General features: G+C 35.8%; 1 protein-coding gene across 1 annotated transcript in view; it reads right to left on the bottom strand.

The window, feature by feature from the left end:
- The window catches only part of rngtt (RNA guanylyltransferase and 5'-phosphatase), a 926738-nt gene that overhangs the window by 264484 nt on the left and 641595 nt on the right, over positions 1-20659 (bottom strand). The window contains exon 13 of the mRNA XM_039748003.1: positions 19822-19922. Within this exon, the coding sequence (XP_039603937.1) occupies positions 19822-19922 (101 nt within the window). The remainder of the gene's footprint in view (positions 1-19821; positions 19923-20659) is intronic.

Below are 20659 nucleotides of genomic sequence, written 5' to 3'. Positions count from 1 at the left end.
ATCAGTTTGCATAAGGTATGCCCCATCAGTCTTAAACATTTACATTAAGGGTGAAAACTCATTTCTTAAGTCTACCATACTCAAGTTATAGCTACTCATTTTCATTAATCATTTAAAAAAGTAAAAGTTTGAAAATCATAAGGAACACTTACTTCCCCTCCTATATTCTGTTTCTCTTCCACGTTTCATAGTTTGACATCAGAGATAATGGGAGCCTTGGCATTTAATAACAGCAGGATTCAATTTGCCTTTATTATACTTTTCAACATTTACTTACTGGAAAATGCCCAACATGGGAAGGGCAGTCATTTGTCTTTGGTCATCAGGATTTTTACTTCCTACATTATAGCTGTCTGCTGGCCACCTGAGGTTTATTTATTTATTTATTTTTATTATTTTCTCCAGGAATGCTGTCGACTGGAGTTTTTGCTATTCTTTCCTCATTCATCAACTGGCCAACTATAAAGTTAATGTCCTTCAGTATATATTGTCACACACGTGTGCATAGGAAGCAGTCTAAGGTCTTAAATGGAAGTAACATGCACAGGCACGGGTTGATGAACAGTACTAATGCCTTTTCTCCCTCTTCCACAGAACACCCAAAGGTAAACCTACCTAAGACTCCATCTACTTCAGCTGCTACAACATGCCCCCCTGCAGACCTCACTTTTGCCTGAGATTTCACCCCTTCACCTTCAATCTTCATAAATGTTTTCTTCTCTGTTTTTGTCACTATATATATATATATATATATATATATATATATATATATATACACACACACACACACACACACATATATACATACATAAATATACATATATATATATACACATATACACACACGCACACACTATACATATAGTAATATATGTTGTATAGTTTGTAACCTATTGTTAAAACATCATAGTCATAGGATTCCACAGTAAATTTTGTAGGGTGGGGGTGTGGATTTTCTGTGAACCACAAAATTAAGGAACAGTTACAGAGGCCAATAACACTAAAAAATAAAAGGAGGTAAACAGTTTATATGGTTATTACTTATAGCAGTATTACAAACTGACTCGAGCTGGCATCAGACTTCTTGATATTAAAAAGTGTTTTATCCAATAAGCATTTCAGTTAGTAAGATCATTATTTCAATAAACAGGTAAAGTCTAAGATTGTGAGGTTCAATAGTAAACACTATAATATGCATGGCCAGGTCTACCAACATGGTGAGTGCACCCTGTGGCCCTACACGAAATGCCTTAGCATACATATGTGAAAGAAAAAATATCTAATAACAGGAAAAGTCCACACTTTCACTGACAGTACAGACACAAAAATTAGCTATCGAATGCACACCTCTGCTCCACTTCATTCTTGTGATCATAAACCTATCCATAAATAAAAAGTGTTTAAAAGAAAAACATGAATCTTAGTTGGCTGGCATGAGTGGGGTATGATCAGAGTAGGTGTCTCATAGAGTACTGTTATGAGATCATACATTTGATGTTTTAGAATGCCCATATGGATGGTTATTCAAAACAGGAGGTCCAGAGGGGCAGTGAAAGAAAAACTAATAAATAAATAAATAAATAAAATAGAAACAAAAGGCCAGGGGCCTCATGCTTAACACTGTGCATAGAACTCACACTATAACATGGCGTAAGCACAAAAGAGGAAATTTGCTTACGCCCAAAAAAATCCAGATGCATAAATCTGTGCAAACAGCAACTTCCACATTCTTCTGCTACATAAATCCCTGTCAGCGTGCTGTCCCGCCCCGTCTCCTCCCAGAATTATGTGTCTTTGAATACACAAATCAATATAAATAGCCCTTAATTACAGCGTTCTGTGAAAAGGTAATGGCAAAAGCACGGAGGAAAAAAGAAGTTCAGTGAATACCAAGTGGAGGCAAGGAAAAATGTACTATTTGTTGGTTTAAATAGTGGTTTTAACAACAAAAGGAAATTGATTAAGTGACAGCTCAAGTTCACAAAGTCGCACAGTTCCCAAAATAAAAAAGAAGTTGTCAGATAACAAAGTCGCCATGAAAAGGCAAGTCGTAGCCCACTGTCTGAGTTTCATATGAAAGCTTATTAGGGTACAGAGAAAAAAAAAATAGGCACACAGTGGGGAAAAAAGCACGAAATATCAACTTTAATCTCAAAATTTCCACTTTAATCATGTAGTTTATTTTGTCATTAAAGTAGAACATCATAAACTTCATCTTAAAATCATTTAATTTACTAGTTTCTCAAATCCCATCGTAACTAAAGTAGCACATTAAATGCTTCGTTTTGTATTTGATCTTCTATGTGCTCTATGTGTGCGAATCACTACGTGCTTCTGGGCTTTCTCTTCCTCCAACAGGACACAAAATCCATTACATTCATAATATTACAGCTCTCTGAATAATTAAAATACTGAGATGTATACTTGTTATCATTTTCATGATGATAGGAGTTAAAGCATGTTATTAAACATGGGAACACGGCGGCGCAGTGATTGTGTGACCTGCGATGAAATAATTTATTGCAGCAGTACTGTCTCTTTCAAACACACTAACCTCCAATTCCTGTCCTTACTTTTCTTTCTCCAAATACCCAATCGCCACACAATCAGCTCTGTAATAGATGTTAAGCCATCTGTAAGCTTAGAACGCTGATTCTTCAAAACTTTTATGGAACATTGAAATATCTTTGTAGTACATGTTTAATTATTCTATCCTTCCAGTGTCACACCAGTCCCAGCAAGCATACAGCACGAGGAAGGAACAATCCGTAAAAGGAGTGCCAGATTCTTGCTAGCGCAGCGACACCGTGTCCTCACATGTTTAATTACTAACAATATAGATTATTTAAATGAAGTTAAAGTTTTATCTGTATAATATAATAAACATATTTTGATGCATTTCATCTTAATAATTATATCGTCATCATATGTAAATACGCACTTTATAAAGTGGCTCAGGTTGTGCAATATTATAACTGTGGTGTAAGTTTACAGTGAGGTGATTGTACTAATAAGTACAAACAGTTCTACAAGGTGCACTTGATAGACTGATTGAGTGCGTTTAGAGTTCTTGGGATGAAACTGTTTCTGAACCGCGATGTCCGTACATGAAAGGTCTTGAAGTGTTTGCCGTGTGAGAGCAGTTCAAATAGGCAGCATGACTGAGGCAGTGTGTGCTTGATGCTGTATACCGATAATTCTCTTTCAGATCAACTGCTCCGAGTGGTGCAGTGAGAGTAATATGGAAAAAGATGATCAGCTGTGGCAACCCCTAATGGGAGCAGCTGAAAGATGAAAAAGAAGGTGCAGTGAGAGTAACAACGCTAAAGCAGCTATGGTGTTTGGAATAGTTTGGCCATTCCGTGGACCATTATATTATTACAGGTTAATTACAATCAGATGTATTAAACTAATAAACAATATGCGGTTAATTTCAGTGTATTTATAAAGCTGTGTCAGGGATGTGGATCTAAAAAAGAAAGGGTAACCACACTGGAACAATAGCACTGCTTTGACGCTGGATGCTGCCAGTCCGCAAAACCGAGTGCAGAACTTGTGTACGCCAGGGTATGAACTACCGTGGAAATGTGCATGGATTTACAGCAAGTTTAGGTTTTATACATTATGCAACATTTTTGTGCGTACGCACCATTTATACATGAGGCCCCAGGTCAGGCTGAAAACTATACCAGGCATTTAGAAAAGTAAATAAAATAATCATTTGAATAAATACTTTGAGCAAGCCACAAATAATACAGTTGAGACTAATGAGAATGACCTTACAGACAGTTAAGAGAATGTTAGTATCACCACCTTCAGCGTGGAGTCCAGTTCTGCAGAGTCTCCATCATTGATATGAACAAACAACAATGTGGCAGACAACAAGGCAACTGCAGGAGATAAAATGCATGAAACAAAGACAAACCCAAAGTAAGGACCGCTCTCTGGTCTTTACTTTATTTGTCCCCAAAACACTCAGTTACATACCACCTTTTTACGACAAAGTGGCTTAAGCCTTTTAAAAATGTTTTAATGTTTGTTAACTGCAATATCAAAATAAAAGATGAATTTCAGCAGATGTAATGTTGCATTCATCAGTTTGTTACATTCATTGCAATACACGCAAAAATAAAAAAGGAAGGCGATGCTGGCCTGAAATAACATTTTGGATGTTTTCTATTTTAATTACTGTACCTGATTTATTATTTTAATATGTGATGTTCAAAATTTGTAAGTATATGCGTGTGCCTGGTGGGGGTATTTTCAATGGAGATGGTGACTTTGGAGTATTAATTCTGCCTTGATATAACAGTTGAGTCCCTGTTGCTTAGACAAATTCACTAGGCACTTATTTAGTCCAAACTTACAGTTAGGTCCATAGGTATTTGGACAGTGACACAATTTTCATATTTTTGCCTCTGTACACCACCACAATGGATTTGAAATTAAGTAATCAAGATGTGACTGAATTGTACAATTTCAGCTTTAATTTATCGGATGAGCTACTTAGGAATGATTTTCTGCATAGCCCTCTCATTTCCAGGGGGCTCAAAATTTAACCACTTAAATTAAATTAAAGCTGAAAGTCTACACTCCAATCACATAATGATTGCTTTATTTCAAATCCATTGTGGCAGCATATAGAGCCATAATGATGAAAACTGTGTCACTTTCAACATACAAGAAAAATGACTATACTTTAGCAAGTGCAAAGTCTGACATTTATATGTCAAAAAGGGGTCGAAACCAATTGAAGGCTGTAGCTGCACTTTCATTTTGCTTGGATTAAGTGTGAGTGCCCTCAAAACCAGGTTAATAAAATATTCACACATGTGGAAACACCTGTATTACAGTTCACCAAGGATTTATGCATAATGTAAGGCATCTAAAACCTACGTGTTTAACACTTCATACACATAATGTATTTTAGTTCAAATACAAAAGTTAACACGATATTATTCACTTTCAAAACAATCAACAATTGTTTTCTTTTACACTGGAATGAACATGCATCCGGAAAGTATTGACAGCGCATCACTTTTTCCACATTTTTTTATGTTACAGCCTTATTCCAAAATGGATTAAATTCATTTTTTTCCTCAGAATTCTACACACAACACCCCATAATGACAACGTGAAAAAGTTTACTTGAGATTTTTGCAAATTTATTAAAATTAAAAAAAAAATGAGAAAGCACATGTACATAAGTATTCACAGCCTTTGCCATGAAGCTCAAAATTGAGCTCAGGTGCATCCTGTTTCCCCTGATCATCCTTGAGATGTTTCTGCAGCTTAATTGGAGTCCACCTGTGGTAAATTCAGGTGATTGGACATGATTTGGAAAGGCACACACCTGTCTATATAAGGTCCCACAGTTGACAGTTCATGTCAGAGCACAAACCAAGCATGAAGTCAAAGGAATTGTCTGTAGACTTCCGAGACAGGATTGTCTCGGGGCACAAATCTGGGGAAGGTTACAGAAAAATGTCTGCTGCTTTGAAGGTCCCAATGAGCACAGTGGCCTCCATCATCCGTAAGTGGAAGAAGTTCGAAACCACCAGGACTCTTCCTAGAGCTGACCGGCCATATAAACCGAGCGATCGGGGGACCAAGAACCCGATGGTCACTCTGTCAGAGCTCCAGAGGTCCTCTGTGGAGAGAGGAGAACCTTCCAGAAGGACAACCATCTCTGCAGCAATCCACCAATCAGGCCTGTATGGTAGAGTGGCCAGGCGGAAGCCACTCCTTAGTAAAAGGCACATGGCAGCCCGCCTGGAGTTTGCCAAAAGGCACCTGAAGGACTCTCAGACCATGAGAAACAAAATTCTCTGGTCTGATGAGACAAAGATTGAACTCTTTGGTGTGAATGCCAGGCGTCACATTTGGAGGAAACCAGGCACTGCTCATCACCAGGCCAATACCATCCCTACAGTGAAGCATGGTGGTGACAGCATCATGCAGAGGGGATGTTTTTCAGCGGCAGGAACTGGGAGACTAGTCAGGATAAAGAGAAAGATGACTGCAGCAATGTAGAAAGACATCCTGGATGAAAACCTGCTCCAGAGCGCTCTTGAGCTCAGACTGGGGCGACGGTTCATCTTTCAGCAGGACAACGACCCTAAGCACACAGCCAAGATATCAAAGGAGTGGCTTCAGGACAACTCTGTGAATGTCCTTGAGTGGCCCAGCCAGAGCCCACACTTGAATCTGATTGAACATCTCTGGAGAGATCATAAAATGGCTGTGCACCAACGCTTCCCATCCAACCTGATGGAGCTTGAGAGGTGCTGCAAAGAGGAATGGGCGAAACTGGCCAAGGATAGGTGTGCCAAGCTTGTGGCATCATATTCAAACATACTTGAGGCTGAAATTGCTGCAAAAGGCGATTTCTCAGTTTTTTTATTTTTAATAAATTTGCAAAAACCTCAAGTAGACTTTTTTCACATTGTCATTATGGGGTGTTGTGTGCAGAATTCTGAGGAAAAAAATTAATTTAATCTATTTTGGAATAAGGCTGTAACATAACAAAATGTGGAAAAACTGATGCGCTGTGAATACTTTCCTGATGCACTGTAAATAAACAATTATACCACTAAATCAATGGCTGTAACGTACCAAAATAAAACAAGGTAAATTTAAAAGAACAGTTACTTACTGACTTAAACACTGAACTGAGTTTGGGTAGTGTAGGAGATGGCTGGCAGTTCAATTTGGCTGGGACGTCCCTGGAATGGAAAGATGAGGGAAGGCCACTCTACTTGTCAACACTGTCTCCCCCAAAACGTTAGATGGCAGCTTCCCTGGAGTGTAGCGGTGCCCTGGATTCTTACAGGGCATCCTGAGCCTTGTAGTTCAGATTTTCAGCCCTGTTGGGTGCCATGGCTGCTGGCAGGGGGAGTTGTCAAAGAACCTGGGGAGTCCTGCTTTCCCTATAGCCTGGAAGTACTAGTGGATCAGGAAGATGGAAGCCTTGAAGTACTTCCATGCTGATTAAAAGAACTTGACCCAGAAGTGCTGGCAAGTCATGTGGGAGGAAGAACAGAAGCACTGCTGGGTAAGGAGCTATATAAAGGACTGCTGAAAACCCAGAAGGCGAGCCAGAGTTTGGTGGAGGTGGACGAAGCTTGCTGGGAGGTGTGGAGGACAAAGAGAATTGAATTGTGTTGATCATTTAATTGTTTATTGGTGGCTGTGGTGCTTGACGGCACTGTAAACGTTTCTTATTGCTTTTACTTTGTGTCCTGAGCGTCTGTCTGTTGGGGTTAAAGGGGCAACAGTGACCCCTAGCGTCTTACAGTGGCAAGAGGAGGAGAGGGTGGAGGAGAAATTACAGTAATCCATCCTCTATCGCGGGGGTTGCACTCCAGAACCCCTGGCGATAGATGAAAAACTGCGAAGTAGAAACCATATGTTTGTATGGTTTTTTTAATATATTTTAAGCCCTTATAAACTCTCCCACACTGTTAACATTATTAGAGCCCTCTAGACATGAAATAACACATAAATAACTTTAGTCAAAAGTTTAAACTGTGCTCCATGACAAGACAGAGATGACAGTTCTTTCTCACAATTAAAAGAATGCAAATAGATCTTCTTCTCTTCAGGAGCAGAGAATTTCAGAGAGAGAGAGAGAGAGAGAGAGAGCGCTCGCAAAGAAAAGCAAACAATCAAAAAATCAATACGTGTGCTTTTAAGTTTGCCGTGGCATTTTTTAGAGGAGCGTCAGTATCTTCTAAGCAAACAGCTTCTGTGCAAACAGCACCTCTGCTCACAGCCCCTCCGACAGGCGCAGAGAATTTTAGAGAGGGTGAGATAGAGGCAGAGACAAGCAAACAATCAAGCACCGCACGGGAAGCATATCTTATAGCATTGAGGAGTTTTAGTTAATATGTAATACATGCTCTGATTGGGTAGCTTCTAAGCCATCCGCCAATAGCGTCCCTTGTATGAAATCAACAAGGCAAACAAACTGAGGAAGCGTGTAGCATAAATTAAAAGATCCATTGTCCGCAGAAATCTGCGAACCAGCGAAAAATCCGTGATATATATTCAGATGTGTTTACATTTAAAATCCGTGATAGAGTGAAGCCGCAAAAGTCGAAGCGCGATATAGCGAGGGATTACTGTACACTCTTCTTGTCAACTTTGTGTTTAAACGTTTATCATTTAATAATGGGGCAAAAATAAAATAAATAAAACAGCCAAAGCACAAAACATAGCCCTAAGACCCGACTGCCTACAGCATGCTCTTAATCATTTATGGAAAAGGCAGGCAAATTAAACTGTTATGTCTGCTTCATAAATTGTTTGGTTATGGATCCAGAATAGGGGGTTTCAATGTGAATATTGAACTTTGGATGAAAATATAACAGACTAACGTTTGGATAGAGTGATTAAAAGTAGTGAAGGATTGGTGGACAGTTAATTAGTAAAATCCAGTAATGCAAAATAAAAGTTAAAAACACAATATAATTAACAATATTGCCACAGTAATTCCAGTCCAAGTCCATTAATGCAACTGAAAAAAATTATCATAGCTGTTAATATGTGGAAGTTGTCCGAGTTACTTTTTAGTGAATCTCCGTATACAGCAGTAAACTAAATTGAATTATCCAATTAGGGGTCATGAAGGACTAGTATCTATCCTAGCAGGATAGTGACAAAATGGGAACTAAGCCAGTCCAGTCCGTCATGGAGTGCACACACCCACATCCACACTCACTTGCACTAGGCCAATTTACAGTCACTAAAATGTACCCTTTATAAACATGCTATGTACAATTGTAAGATTTCAAAATCAATATACATCACATTTATTCAAGAATATAACCGAAGAAAAAGAAACCGGGTTACAGTATAATGCTGACATGACCGCTTGGGTGGTGCAGCAGTAAGGACTGCTAACTCATAATCAAGAGGTCGCAGGTTTGAATCCAGCCGATTCTCAGAATTACCGTTTTGAGTAGTGAGCTACTCTTATTGTTACTATTATACAGTACAATAAAAACATACATTTGATTTGAGTCTGTAATAGACGGTGTAATTTTATGGTACTTGTGAAGGTTAGCATTTTTTTTTATTCAGTTTTATTCTCTCAGTCACGTTCACGCTCCACCCGATCTGACACTCCTTTTTCAAATAAAGATGTGCTATAACAGAGGTGTACTCAGATGAGGATGAGTGTTCTATATTGGAGAAAGAGAACAGAAGTCCTCCCCGAAAGAAACGTCCAGTAACACATAAGAACAACGCAGCTGCACCAGGTATATAGGTGAAACATGGCACCATTTGGCTGCAGCAACAGTTCAGGTGTCATCCTGCCAGTTAATCTGCCCTACACATGTCCTTCAACGAAACAGCAGGGCCTACACAGCTCACCCAAGGTGTTGTGCAAAGGTACGTGTGCAATTATGCTTTGTGATGGTCTTCATATGAAAAACATTTATGCTTAATACATGCTTCAAAGCATTTCATCATGAAAATGATATCAAGTATTTACCTTAGCATTCTAAATGTTCAGAGAGCTGGAATATCATGAAATTAATGTATTCTGTGCGGTGATCACTGCCTGTGCCTCCTCTCAGTGCAAGAGGAATTCAGTTTAAGAAGCATGTAGCGATTAACATGGATCGGGGAACACTTAACATAAAGCCTTTAATGTGCTATATTACTTATGACAGGGTTTGAGAAAATCTAGTAAATTAAACATTGATTTTAAGATGAAGATTACAATGTTCTACTTTAATGACAAAATAAACTACGAGAATAAAGTTGACATGTTGACTTTAGTGGAAATATCAAGAATAAAGTCGACATGTTGACTTTAATCTTGAAATACACTTTTTTTTCTTCACCATGTCGGTATTTTTTTTTTTCTTCTCTTTGGCCCTAATATGCTTCCATATGAAATACTCCCTTCATATGCTGCAGTTTTGTTTACAGCAGATATAGTTGCAATTTTTTTTAATTTTTTTTACTAAATAAGTTTTAATTTACAATTTTTACTGGAAATTTTATATTGCTCTGTCTGTTATTTTTAATCAAGTTGTTATTTTATGGATATCAGCATAATTCCCACTGCTGCAAAATGGAATACTTCATTGTGGATTTCTTTTCATTTGTTCATATGCAAGGTGTGTTGTTGCAAAAGTATACATGACACAGTTGATATTATTGATAAAAACTAAGACTAAAAATACTCATCAATGAGATTTTTCTCTGTGATGAAAATAGAAAAAAAACTAGATAAAAATATGCTTTTAATGATGAAAACTATGACAAATGCTTTTAAAATCATTGTTGACTAAAATTAAAATGAAAATGTTGCAAACACGGAACTGGACATTGAGCGATACAAAGCTCTTTGCACATCTCTATTACAAATGACAAGGTATGCCAACAAATAATGAGTATGATTGCAACTGTCACGCATTTCTTAAAATAAATGAAATGACAGGATGGATTAATCGCTATTAATACGGTGTCCTACACAGTCCTGATAAAGGAATGGAAGCTTCACATTCTTTCTTTAATTGTAATGAGCACATCTACACAAGTTTATCCAGACATCAATCCATTTTGTAACTGGTGGACACAGTTCAGGGTTGCGAGTGAAACCACCTCGCATGTATCCATTAAATATACACGCACAGTGGCAGTGACAACAACAGTCGCAGAATATAAAAACTGAGGCAAGTTTCAAACGAAGTGTCTATTAGGCTTTTCTGCATCATGGATTAAATGAGCTGCTCCCTTTGTTAATATGTGCTAACATAAAATGTATTTAGGACTTCAGGGCTTCAAGTGCCTCTCCCAATTAATACGATATATGTACATGTCTTCTTCTTGTTTCGGCTGCTCCTGTTAGGGGTTGCCACAGCGGATCATCTTCCATATTTTTCTGTCCTCTGCATCTTGTTCTGTTACACCCATCATCTGCATGTCCTCTCTCACCACATCCATAAACCTTCTCTTAGGCCTTCCTCTTTTCCTCTTCCCTGGCAGCTCTATCCTTAGCATCCTTCTCACAATATACCCAGCATCTCTCCTCTGCATATGTCCAAACCAATGCAATCTCGCCTCTCTAAATTTGTCTCCCAACTGTTAACTTCAGCTGACCCTCTAATGTACTCATTTCTAATACTATCCATCATTGTCACACCCAGTGCAAGTCTTAGCATCTTTAACTCTATATCCTCCAGCTCTGTTTCCTGCTTTCTGGTCAGTGCCACCATCTCCAACCTATATAACATGGCTGGTCTTACTACCGTCCTGTAGACCTTCTCTTTCACTCTTGCTCATATCTGTCTGTCACAAATCACTCCTGACACTCTTCTCCACCCATTCCACCCTGCCTGCACTCTCTTTTTCACCTTTCTTCCACAATCTCCATTACTCTATACTGTTGATCCCAAGTATTTAAACTCACCTACCTTCGCCAACTCTACTCCTTGCATCCTCACCATTCCACTGACCTCCCTCTCATTTACACACATGTATTCTGTCTTGTTCTTACTGATCTTCATTCCTCTCCATCCTAGAGCATATCTCCACCTCTCCAGGGTCTCAAACACCTGATTCTATTATCGCTACAGATCACAATGTCATCAGCAAACATCATAGTCCATGGGGAGTCCTGTCTAAGTACAATACGGCAAAAGAGAATTGCTTCATACTAATATGCACATAGTAAATTTGTGGTATTTGGCTTTTGAGGGCAAACTAATATTTACAAGCATAACCCCTAAAATGTGAAGAATGTAGTAAAAGCACGTATGTCCTATATTAAAACAGTACATTAGATTAGCTGACTACATGTAACTTTTGTAATTGTGGATTTGCACACAGGTTAAGTAATAACAAAGTGTGATCACTAATGTGTAACACTTTGGAAACAGCACAGTACAAGAGTCCTGAAATATTGGATTAATGTAAATAATTTCATTCATCCAATAAATGTTACTTAATCTTACAATAGCAAACATTGCAAACTTAAAATGATTCTCTGACAAACCCAACTTTAAAAGTATCTTGTTACAAAAATAGCGTTTAAGGGTTTGTTTAAATGTAAGTATCCTAAATTATTTTGAAATTAAATAAACAATGTCATTTGGAAACAGTTATTGAACAAAGAATTAGGCAACATATTTATGTAATATTTAAGACCCTTTACTTAACAGAATGCAATATTTAATAGAAATACCACAGCACTAGGCACCATGTATAAATGAGCTGGATAAAGATTTAATACTATTCAAAATGGTGGATTGGTATTAAATCTTTACAAACCCAAGAAACTGCAAGCCCAGACAGCTATTAAGTAAAATTTGATTAAAAAAAAATTTTAGCTAATATTTTTCAGATAATATGATTAAACTTCATCAAAGACAGAAAGTAAATGCACACAATATTACATTGGACACCTTCCCTTTAATCACTGCAGATCAGTTTAAATATCTAGGGGTAAACATCACAAGTAAACATAAAGCTCTTTATCAACAAAATTTTGCCGTCTGTATGGAAAAAATTAAGCAAGACTTGCATCGATGGTCAACCCTTCATCTCACTTTAGCTGAAAGAATTAACATTGTAAGATGAATATCCTTCCTAAGCATCTCTTTTTATTTCAGAACATTCCAATACACATCAATAAATAATTTTTTAAGAAATTAGATTCAACCATAACCTCACTTATTTGGAATTCAAAACATCTACGTATCTAAAGAGTGACCCCACAAAGTCCTAAGGCAGAAGGTGGCATGGCTCTACCTAACTTTCAACTTTACTACTGAGCAGCAAACATACAAACTATAAAAACCTGGACATGGACACAAATAGATGAACATACATAGGTGTGGTCAGCAATAGAAATAAAATCCTGAGGTACTTCTTTATATTCCCTGCTTTGTGCCCAAATAAATGCAAATTATTGCCAATATACTAACAACCCAATTGTGCTTCACTCACTCAGAATATAAAACCAATGTAGAAAGCTTTTTAAGATAGAGAAGCTTTTATCTGTGGCACCTCTGCACGAGAACCACCTTTTTCCACCCTCTCAAACATATGCAGTTTTTAATAACTGGAAAACATTTGGAATTAAATCACTTAGAGATCTGTACATAGATAACGTCTTTGGATCCTACAGACAATTATGCTCCAAATTTAACTTTCCAGCAACACATATCTTTTGCTACCTTTAAATTAGAAACTTTGTTAAACAGAAACTGCCCAATTTTCCTCACCTCCCACTATGCCGGAAAAAATATTGCTCAGTTTCGAGTTCCATATGTGCAAAGCATACAATTATTCAACTCAAAAATTATATATCGAGCACATCTGTCTCGTTTAAAATTGTCCAAAATATTTCCAGGGCAACATCCAACCTGCGAACGCTGCAATCAAGTTCCAGCCTCACTGGGTCACATGTTTTGAGCCTGCACCAAATTAACATCATTCATGCTATTGGCACGTAGGTTTATGGAAGAATCTTAACTCTCCTCTTTTAAGTCAGTGGGTAACTGATGTTATATACTATTTGAAATTGGAAAAAAATCAAATTTGCACTTAGAGGATCTGTGCAGAACTTTTTCAAAACTTGGCAGGATCTAATTAATAATATTTTAGAATAAGCATTTAAAGCACTGAGGAAGCATATTCTCTCCCCATTTCGTTTTCTTCTCTATTTATCTTTATTTACTCATTAATTCATCTATTTTCTTATTTTTGCTAGCTTTTAGTTTTACTCTGCTGGCCATGCTTTCTTTCTCAGAGGTGGGGGTTGATTTGCTTTCAATCCTATTTTTGTAAAAATGGATCTATTTGTATGGAATGTTGTGTGATTACAATAAAATCAATACAATTAAAAAAAAAGAAAAAGAAAGTAAATGCTTCCAACTAAAACACGATTTCAGTCATTAATTTCTGCTTTTCACAGGGAAATAAAATCTGCTAAAATGAGTATTATATAGAGCAATTTTCATATTTGACACCACTGTCAAGATTCTGGCCAAGGTTCTCACAAACAGAATATAAAAAGTGCTTGCTTCTAATATTATACTAGATTAAAGTGGATCAACCATATAAATTGTTCTTTTTAGCTATAATAAACATATTGTTCGTATATAATGTATAACAATACCAGTGGTTCTAAAAAAGTGTGCCTCTACAAAATCTGAGACAGCATTGGGAACAGAATCTTTCAATATAATAAAAAGAGATCGGAAATCAGCACAGGATGAAATACATTCTTCATTTATCTGTGCAAAGTATGGTCTATCATAATTCAGCGTGGTACACTGCATACACTTCTCTTAACTGAGACCAAAATGTATTTGGATCAAGACCCTACCAACGAACAATGTCATCAGGCACCTACTGTGCCTGTTCTCATATTCTGGGAAAGTTTCCTACACAGAACTTACTGATATAAAATCTTTCTTGGATTCACAATAATCCTTACACCTACAACAGACATGTTTGGAGCAAAACATGATAGAAGATCCCCTCTTAGTTAACAGTCTATTGTGACAACTTATAATAAACTGCTAACATACCATGTTACAATGTTCAACTAGTGATGCTCTGACTGATTGCCAACTGATTGAAATCAGACAATTTTTACTTCAATTCTCTTGACTGGCAGTGTCTAAATCAGATGATCACAATTTTTTTTTTTTAAGATTCTGCTTTCTAAGTATTACCATAATGATTTCAGAAGGCTCAATTAGGTAAATTACTACAGGACGCAAAAAGTGGGCATGTAGATGCTAGAAGGTAGCTCATAAAAACTGAGGAACAAGACGGAATTTAGGACAAATAGGGAATTAAACTATTAGAATTTAAATTAAAGAAACTGGAGTCCTGTGCATGATGAGGAATGGCAGACAAATATGTTACTCGGTGAAAGAAGTGGGGTAGCTTCTGCAGCCACTGCAGCTACCTGGGCAAAGAATAAAGACAAATATGTGCATTTTCCATTGAAATTAAAAGAGAAATTGCTTTAATAAGGTCAGACATTTTCCTTCTGTTCTTTAATTAAATCGGAAGCCACCTTTACGTGTGTGAACAGCAAGCAAGTTTCTGTTTAGTAGAGCATCTAGCATTTTGAATAAGAAGAGGACAAGACTGCCTTAAACATAAAGAGATACTTATACTGATAAAAAAGAATTTGACCTCACTGCTTAGTAAGAGTCAAAATAGGCAGTTTTACCTGTAAACTTATTAACTCCACTAGCATGTTCTTCATAAACATCTTATGAACAATTTAATTTATTATAAAAATTTACTATAAAGAATTTATATACAAGCCTTTATTTTTAGTTTTAGCATTCTTTCTTAATGTAACAGGTATATTCCAGGTATATATAAATTATAGAAAAATGTTTTGTGGACATTTTTTAAATTAATAAATACTTAAGGGATTAGGTATATTATAGTAAAAACGTTTTCTTTGATGGTCACTGAACAAAAAAGCCAACAAAATGTATTAAGTTTAAAAAAAGAAGCAATAACTCCTGTGATCTGTACATTATTTTAACTGTAAATGTCCCAAGGATAACACTTTAACACGGGACAAGACACTTATACACAGCTGGCTAGGCTGAAGCTTAGTGTAAGTTTTATAAAAATAAAATGGTGGTTGTTGGTATCAGTTCCAAAAACCCCTGATGACAGCATTCTTATGCCTAACAGTAAGTTAATATAAAACAATGGGATCAGGATATCTTATGTTACTTAAATTTAGAAAAGATAAAAATTTATTGACAAGAAAATATGTAAAAGTTCCTTAGAATCTGGCAGGCTCTTCACAAATAAATGAACACAGTGTAGAACTGCTACACTTTTGGATATTTATGTATCTTTGAGTGATTTATTTCACAATAAATCTCTCCTCATTTCTCATTAAATCTCTTTGATGATGTGGTATCTGATGTGAACTGAATAAGAAGTAATACTTTAAGACTCACTCTATTGCATTTAATTTACTCTAACTCTAAGTTAACAAAATTAACTTAGATAACAAAATAGGAGAAAGGCTGATAAGGATACAGTATATGATTTCTTGGATTTAAGATCATACTGTATTACATATGTGTCCTGCAGGAAATCCACTGACAACCCTGATAAAACACATGCTGAGCATGAAAATAAGCTGTCAATGTGAAAGAATAATATAAAGCAAAAGTATATAAAAGTGGAGGTATACTGCTTTGATAAAGTTAAATCCAAAAGTGGAAAACTACAGAAGTTGTTTTCAAAGCATTTTGAAAAATATTCATTTGTTCTGTGAGTACTGTTCACCTAAGAATCATTTCATAAAGATGTAATGCAACCACCTAGAACTATATATTTAGAATTAACATCTAACTCAACAGACTTTAAAACTGCAGAAACTCTATTTGTATGAACTAGACTAGAAATGTTTTATCGAGTGGTGGCTGAAGCATTCAAGAACAGTTTAAAAATGAGGGCAGCATGTCCTTAGATAGTTTAAAAAGTTATAAAAGTGGTTTCCTTTTGTAGTAATGAAAAAGAGGAATGCATAAGGAAAATAATATTCCAAAATGTATGATAGTATGCTATATCATTTATTAAAAAAAGGCTAATGTTTTCAAAAGCCAAAACAAACAGATTAAATAATCTGAGAAGAAATAAAACACAACAGATTCTGAAAATGTGTTCCATTAGGGTCAATGTTTCAGAACAAAAGAATGAAGAAATTTAAAAAAGATTATTAATTTGAAAAGTGTTTTAACATTTAAAGTAAACTGCATGATTATGATTACAACAGAAGACACCAAATACAGCAGGAAGAAAAGAAGACAGCAGAAAACATTTTAGACTCCATGCCATACAATCAAGATATCATTAAACAGTGTATCAAATGACAATACTTTTTTATAAAACAGAGTAATTTGATTCTGTATACATTTAGGGACAAAGTTTCTGAAACAATATAGCAGATTTACCTGAAAATACTACATATAAAGATAAAACTGGCAATACATTGCCTAAATTAAGATTAATACCATGTTGATATCACAGTGAAGATCAATGTATAGAATAATTCAATTACAAAACTGATTATGACTGACATTCTATCATGGGATGATCTTGCTTTGTAGCCAGTGTTGTTTGCTCCCCAAAGCACTGTAATATGATTAAGTTGGGTTTGACAAGAGGATGGATGAGTAACATTGATTAGCATTTTAAAAAGTACACTCATGACTAAGCTACTGATTACTTTGTTGAGGAGCTTTGCAAAAGTACCCATCTTTACTGTATGAGTTGGCTGGTGCAAAAGAGAACATGAACACATCACTTTCTTATCTTGACCATGACTTGATTTGGGCCCACTTTATCTTTTGTCATGGGAGTATGAGGATCAAAGCAGGTGCAACACTGGTGAGTGACTTTAAGTGAAAACATAACCTGTTCCAAGTATACAGCAACTGAATGAATTAGCCCACTAAGCAATTCAAGGCACAACAACTGGAGGTGAGCTGCAAAGTGTGAAAACAAATACTTTTCAGCTTTAAGTCATTATTATAGAATGGCTGAAAATTGTGAACAGGAGTAAAAACTCCCTAACTGGGAGCTCAGTACACACAGAACAGCTTGAGAGGATACAAGCTTCAGGACGCTGTTATGTTAGTTGGCTAAGAAATACAGAAAAGTAAAACAAACACAATGTTCTGCACAGTCTGTAACTAGAATTTCTGTATTTCCCCACACAGTCCTATATATCAGTCCAGAGATACATCTAAATAATTAGATGCCCAGTGACTGTGAAACTGCATCATTCTAATATCGACACATTTGTTGGTTAAATAATTTGCTTTAGTGACCTCTAAGAAAGATGACTTCATATGAAATACACAGCCCACAGGCAGTAAGACTAGCCCTGCACTTTATATTTCAGACTCTGGGGTCGCAAAAAAAAAAAAAAGAAATGACAGCAAACCTTCTTCACGTCTCTTTATTTATTAACTTCAAAGATTTAGTATAATTTTCTAAAAATGTATTCAATTACGCAAAGTAATGATTACTATTTAAGTCATTTCATTGCTAAAACCAATTATTTAATAATGCTTCAACAAAAAATGAATGGAGAAAGGCTTAAAAATCACATTATTTATAAGCAGAATACTGTGAAAACATAGCAAGCACATGCAGCTAAGATGTCAAATTGTACCTTTGGCTTTGAGTGTAAGGAAACAAAAGACATGCCAGCTGCCTAAATACTTCCAAGAATAGGTCTTGATTTACTCCACCACAGTCCACCACAAATCCAGCAAAGTTTGGTCTTTAGTATCATATTAAACAATGACAGCAAAGAAATTATAGAAATGAATCATGCCACAATTCAAACAGTTTTTAATGTCACTCTGGAAAGTGATAAAAAACCACTTCTTGCTTCACTAAACTTCAGAAAGAACCATGTACACCAAATGGAGAAAGTCCAGGGCTGTATCTAATCTGTCAGAAATGACTGGCCTGCCAAACTCTCTCCAAGATTTTGTCTAAACATTAGATGAGTTAATAGCGCATCTTTCAGCCAAGATTAGGACTTTTATTACTAGAGAAAAGTTAAAACTTTACTCCATAACAAGAACATCATGCCAATGCTGAAGGATCATAGTGGATGTGTCATGGCTTGGGAATGCTTTACAGACCATTGTGTGATCTGTTGGTCAGTACCTCAAAGCTGTTCTGAATGAAATATGATCCTTAATTTTTCTAAAAAATAAATGATATACATATATTATGGACATACAGCACAGTAAAATAACCTACTTGATGCACAACAGCAGAATGCCTATCTTGTTATTCTGCTTGAAAAGGACGTTATGTGACAAATACACTATAAAGTGTTCACAATAAAAATATACTAAGCTGAAATTTATCAACAAATCAAAAATCAGCAAACTAATGTGCACAGCCATGCTAGACCTGCTCAACCCCTAATTAGCAAGAACAGCTACAAGGAGACACTTATGCATTAATAAGGAAGGTTAAAGTGTTAAAAAATGGTATTGTGTCTCATTAAGCTGCCTTGGTTTTGAGATGATTTTGGTGCTTTCATTAGTGGTGAAAGCTCGGCTGTGTATAATGAACAGCTGCTTAACTATGGGATGTCATTATAATAGGCTAAACAGGACACTTAGTTGCTAATCAGATGCTAAGTCATATAACCATGAAGGATGGAGTGACAATGCAGGTCAGCACAGCTTAAAATACAACATCAGTTCAACAAAACCATACCAGCCCCTCAAGACATAGGCATAATCAGAAGACCATAGATTTTAATATCTTCCCACTGACCAGCTGTGATCCCACAGGCTTGGCCAAAGGAAGGTGCATTCAGACAACAAAGATTCCTTTTTTGAAGCAAGATTTCAAGCCACTGTGAAGTTATAATCTGATTTAGTATCAACAAAACAACAATTTTTAATGCAATGGAATAAAAAGGAACACAAATTCAGCAGCTTGTAGGATTTGCATAGGTTTGCATAAATTAACGTCAAAGGAACACATGAGCATTATCTTAAAACACTACCTTAATTCAATGACAAAAAAGTAAAGATCAAAAAAATGCACTTTTCCAATATATACAGTACTTCAAACCATTTACTGACCTATATTACAATGAATCACTTTACTGATGTACTATCTTCAGAAAACATTAGGACTTTTCATTTTTAGATGGAAAAAGTAAAATAAAGCCAGTCAATCAAGTGCTGTTTGCCCTCACTTTTATAAATAAGGAAAAAGCAATGAGACAAAATTATGCTTTTAAATCACTTCAGGTCTACTTACCCTTCCCCTCCTACTTTTGCTATTTTAAGCCGGAAGTCAACAGAGTTATGACTTGGAGGTTTCCACTTCAATATTTCATCACATCTTCCAGGTTTATATTTCTAGAAACAAAATAAACAAACAAATAAGCAGCTGCCATTTAAGATTCAATATGTGAATTTTCTTGATAAGCACTGAAATGATAAGAGATAGTATGTATCTAAGTAAATTATAAAGAAATGTTCATGCACCTATTTGGATTTCATTAATCAGTATTTACACAATGTACTATGAAACAATTTTATTTTTCCCCATGGCTTTACAGAATTGAGTGTAATTATCAAATATGAAAGCAGACGCTCTACCTAAAATATGAAATATATGTGACTGGGAATGAGGCTTCGGAACAACAGGAAAGTGTAAAACCATAATAATAAGCTAAACAAAAAGATATCAATAAAGAAGTAAATAATCGATGAAGGATACCCAGGTAAATCTCAAAATTGCTACATACTGGCCTTTAAACTGTTGAAATAAGAAATAAGAATGATGAAATATATAATTACATAATATATGTATATATAATATATATATATATATATATATATATATATATATAATATAATATACTCAGATAAATAAACTAATTATTTTTAATGAACATTCAAAAATACTTTGAGTTATCTTTTGAAAGTACAGATTCTACATGTTCAATATAAGTATCACAGCTGTCTTCATGGAACATTTTTTAAATTATCAAAATTTTAAAAAGTACCCTTCAAATGTACTATATTATACAGCTTAAAAATATAAAGTACAACATAACCATAGCAACAAAACAGATGACAGGAACCATAAA

Source organism: Polypterus senegalus, chromosome 3 (genome assembly GCF_016835505.1).
Source record: "Polypterus senegalus isolate Bchr_013 chromosome 3, ASM1683550v1, whole genome shotgun sequence".
Classification (NCBI taxonomy): Eukaryota; Metazoa; Chordata; class Cladistia; order Polypteriformes; family Polypteridae; genus Polypterus; species Polypterus senegalus.
Note: the sequence above shows the minus strand (reverse complement) of the source record. Positions and strands in the feature narration are given on the sequence as shown.